The sequence below is a fragment of the Adiantum capillus-veneris genome, chromosome 21 (assembly GCF_014529385.1).
Source record: "Adiantum capillus-veneris isolate H3 chromosome 21, ASM1452938v2, whole genome shotgun sequence".
NCBI classification, from domain to species: Eukaryota; Viridiplantae; Streptophyta; class Polypodiopsida; order Polypodiales; family Pteridaceae; genus Adiantum; species Adiantum capillus-veneris.
Genome location: NC_140951.1, coordinates 108,003,342 through 108,007,898, shown reverse-complemented (window position 1 = coordinate 108,007,898; position 4,557 = coordinate 108,003,342). Strand labels below are relative to the sequence as shown.

Sequence of the window (4,557 nt, the reverse complement as noted above, 5' to 3'; positions counted from 1 at the left end):
GAAGATGGAAGTTGATGGTGAGAGAATGGGAGGCACTCTTCTCTGATGTTGCTGCTAGAGAATCGGTTAACCTGCAAATACGCTTCCACGACGATGCAAAGCCATCTGGCAATTTTAATCGATAGCTTATCTTCTTAGGAGGGGGTCCCCACTAGCCACAATCCCTTGCTCCATTGTGTGGCGGTGCATCCACTAATAACAACACAGATCCATCCCCTAGAGAGTATTAATTGATCATGGCACACTAGTTGAAGGCTTCAACACCTTTTTGAACAATATTCCCAAAGAATTTTGTTAAAAGGATATCTATTATCAAAGAATAGGGCTATTTGAAAATTTGCGTGTCTCGTTTAAACGTGTCCATTTTTTTTTCTGAAAAATTAAAACCAAACTATGAAAGCACTTGCAGGTTTTCGTAGTTCATAGGTAAAAACCAACGTCCACGTGGTATATTGTAAGTATATATTTTTAACGGGAACACTTCTTGGGAGCAGTAAATCTTAAAGAAGAGGGTACTATAGTCTTCAATTACGTATAATTTTGATTCTCTAGCTTAAATATAGCTTAGTGAAGGGTATTAGGTGCGACGTCATACTCGGGGTTACTTCAGAGATGAATCATGATATATAGTCGACGTGGCCACAAGCTTTGGCGACAAAAGTCACTGCAGGACTTATCGTGCGGCAAGACGAAAACGACGTCGACTACTCCCGATAGACAACAGTAGCGATGGCCAAGGATTTCGCGAGGAAAAAAATCAAGGAAAATTATCAGATGGATTGGCCTGCCTTATCCGCTTGGGATGCTCTCTGAGCTCCACCTCATCCACACACAAGAGAAAAAAAACTGACCGAGAGAACAGTTGCCACGGCAGATCAAGCTGCGAGGGTGCCGGATGACGACGGAGGGCTGGGATGAAGGCTGGGCGGCTATAAAGGAGGCGCTGGACCGGCAGAGCCGAGGCAGAGCTGCAAAGAGAGAGAGAGAGAGAGAGAGAGAGAGAGAGAGACGCTAAGCTCAGCAGGGACCATGTCGGTGGTGACATCGCAGCTGGTGGAGGACGCGGTGCTGAAGGGATTTCAAGATGGGATATCGCTGGGACTGGGACTGGTGCCAGCGGCTGGGCCCTTTCTGCAGCTTTTCTTTGGCCACATCTGGGACCTGGCCCTGGCCGACCGGACGTCGGCGCAGAAGAAGGCAGCCATGGACTCGCTCTTCGAGTTGGTAGGCAAAATGATCAGTCAGGCGCTGGCGGAGAGCGTGGCCGACCAGGCTCGCGCCTATAACGCAAGCATCGCCCAGCTCGGCCAGGACTACCGTCTCTGCGTCCAGTCCCACAAAGAAAATGCTTCCTCTTGTTGCCGTCCAAAAGGTTACTTCTCTCTCTTTCTTTTTCAATAATCACAAGAAGATTTAGAAATTCTATCATGTAGGAAAACCGAGTTCTTTTCAGTGTTTTTTATACAATGCATAACATCATGAGCTTCTGCCCGGGAGGCACCGCATACCTAGCTTGGTAAGATTGGGGACATGGAACGATCCCCTGTCCCCAATCGTACCTAGCTAGGTATGTCGTGCCTCCCTCACAGAAGCTCGTGATGTTGAGGTAAGTCACAATGTGGGAATTATCGTGAGAATTTGTCAAGAATGCATGGCACTAGCATTATTGAATAAGATGTATACGTGTAATGTTTTTTGATTATGAGCTTTTCATGGAGCAAAGGTGGTGGTACGCTTTGAAAATTGCAAATCGACGTTGATGCACATGCTCACCCTGTATGCACAACCTTCATATATGAAGCACAATGTGCTCTCATATGGTTCAGCTCTTGCCTTGTATGTGGGCTTGCTTCGAGAGATGATGCTCGCAAGTGTAACTTGCGGATATAGCAAAGCTGAGATTATCGACTTCCAGAATGATGTCAATGAACACCTTGAATCTGCTTACAATAAGGTACTATCTTTCTTGTTTTGGCACTTTTTGTGGGATTCACATTGTTTGTTAAAAAATAATCTAAAAATTGATTATCAAACAAGCATTAACTATCCACGTTTATGTATTTTAGCATCTTACATATTTTATTTCAGACATGATTAGCCCTTCTGATGAATGGTATTGGCCCATCAACGCCCTTTTGACGGGATAGAAATCACCTATTGAGGGGTAGTTAGTTGTCTCTTTGGGAAGCCCGATTGCTGTCTATTGTAATCTGATGTCTCTCAAGGCTCGCCACGAGCTTGAGGTACCTTTGTACATTATGTTGGTGAATGCAATACATGCACTCTCTATCGTGAATTTGGGGGGGGGGGGGGGGGAGAATGGCATTAACCATTGAGGCAAATTAAAAATAAAAATAGAAAAAACTATTGTTCTACTTTCTAAGCACAATTTAATGTAACAGACAATGTTTGAGGCAGTTAGCAAGCTCGTGAAAGAATCGGGCGAATTTGTATATCCAAGTTTGGCCAATGTGCTCATGGATTTGGGAAAGCTTGTGGGAGGTCTCATGAGCTTTAGCACGGAATGGCATGATGGAAAAGCTTGTCTTATTGCCAAAAGCCATCCTGATTATGCAGAGAGTGATTTCGTGGACAACAAAGCTTATTATCAATTGCAATTTCGCCCAAAATTTGCAGGAAAAAAAAACTACTATGGCATGCCAAAGGTTTGTCCTTAGTTCCATCAATGGTCAACATTATTGCCTTCAAATGGTTTACTATATTCCTTTCCTTGACTATGCATTGTCTCCTCTCCTCTAACCCAATTTTTTTTGCCAAGGTCTTCATGAACAATCGTGTAGCATTGCATGTGTATACAGAAGTGGATAACGATCTACAAGTAGCGGCCTTTGTGGTGGAGAAAACCATGCATATTAAGTTGAGGGTCTACTACTTGATCGACTATGATGACTATGATTCAAGTGATGTCAAAGTTACCATAAGCACTTCCAATAATCCGAAGGTGAGCATGAATCTATTAACTGTAGAGATATGAATGTGCTCCCCACTTAGTCAAAGAGGAATCTTCTTTTATGTATGTGTGTGGGTATGTGTTTGTATGTATATATATACATGCATATATACATATGTATACACACACACACACACACACACACATATATATATATATATATGTATATACATAAATATATGTACACACACACATACATATATACACATATAAAAATTATTTAATCATGTGACATAAACTGACAAAGAGAATTATAAAAATTGTGCCTACAGTTTAATCACCATTTAGTTTATTGCTTTACATATGACTTTTCTTTGTGTTGTCCCATAAGTTCATCAATTCAACCTTAACAAAAGAGAGTTCAATCAATCGTGTCGTTCCAATGGGTGCGAATGTACTATGCCAGCTATTCAGAGGGTGGATCATGGAGTACATATTATGATAGGTTTAGTGCAAACTTAAAAATGCATTATGATGAGTATACAGGCTTTGAACCTCAGGGAGGCAAGAGATATACAATCAGAACTAAGGCCGGTAGCACTGCAACAAAGAACTATTACATTATTAGCTTTGAAATTGTTCCCACCAATGGAGTCCCCGACGTGGTAGAGACTCTTGTCAATGTTGTTGAGAAGATAGCTAGTGCGACTGTTTCTGGTATCAGTAATGCTGTTGAGAAGATAGCTAGTGCGACTGTTTCTGGTATCAGTAATGCTGTCTGGGGATCCATTGGTGCAGTTTCTTCAATATTCTAAATAGATCCCATTTGGGCCAGAGAGAATAATGTTCCAATTCTGTACTCTTGTTGGTCATCTCTCAAGAATGTATGCTTGGGACTTCAAAAAAAGAGAAAACAATCAAGGTTTTCTGTTTTAATTCGAACTACGATATTTCAAAATTTAGTGAAATTGCAAAGAACCATGTGTAATGAGCTATAATAATTCTAAGAACACTTGGGTCAATTTATTTTTTTAATTAACCTCTTGCCTTTTCGTTAAAGTGTCACATTTGCAAACATTCTTCCAATCTTTTTTTTTTTGCCAAACTCACAAATGTGAGTGGTGTATATTATATTATATTAGCATAATACCAGAAACTTACAACAAATCCATGCTTTGCTGAGTCATGGATACCATAGAACACAAATAATGCCGTACAGAACAATCCTTCCTTTAGTGTGTTTAAGTTTTAACTTTGGAATGGCCCCTCTAGACCAAAGAGTGTTGTGCATTTTGATGAAAGGGCAGTCACTTTAGTGACTTTACCCTTCCGTCTACTACCATTGTGTGCACGATTGGCTACGTAGCTCACTTGTTCTGAGGCATCCAACGAATCGAACCCACTACCTTTGGAATGACCGCTCTAGACCAAAGAGTGTTGTGCGTTTCGATGAAAGGGCAATGGAGGGGCCGGATCCAACCAACTAGAGAAGTCAACAACGATATGGAAAAGCAATCCATGCGCCTTCCGATGAGCGAAACCAACCACGGATGAAGCCAACATATGGAAATCTCTGTCACCACGAGCCCCCTCCTTGTCGCCTTGCACACACGGAAGTGCACCACACCTCTTAACCTCATTCTCCT

The 4,557-nt window shown here is 41.8% G+C and overlaps 1 protein-coding gene across 1 annotated transcript; it reads left to right on the top strand.

Moving 5' to 3' along the window:
- The first annotated feature begins 698 nt into the window (after window positions 1–698).
- Window positions 699–3,946, top strand: LOC147431499 (uncharacterized). The gene is made up of 5 exons (XM_086494082.1): window positions 699–1,372; window positions 1,707–1,954; window positions 2,403–2,666; window positions 2,780–2,983; window positions 3,328–3,946. The coding sequence occupies exons 1-5, from the start codon at window positions 1,030–1,032 to the stop codon at window positions 3,724–3,726; spliced, it is 1,458 nt and encodes a 485-aa protein (XP_086350208.1). The 5' UTR covers window positions 699–1,029; the 3' UTR covers window positions 3,727–3,946.
- The last annotated feature ends 611 nt before the right edge of the window (window positions 3,947–4,557 follow it).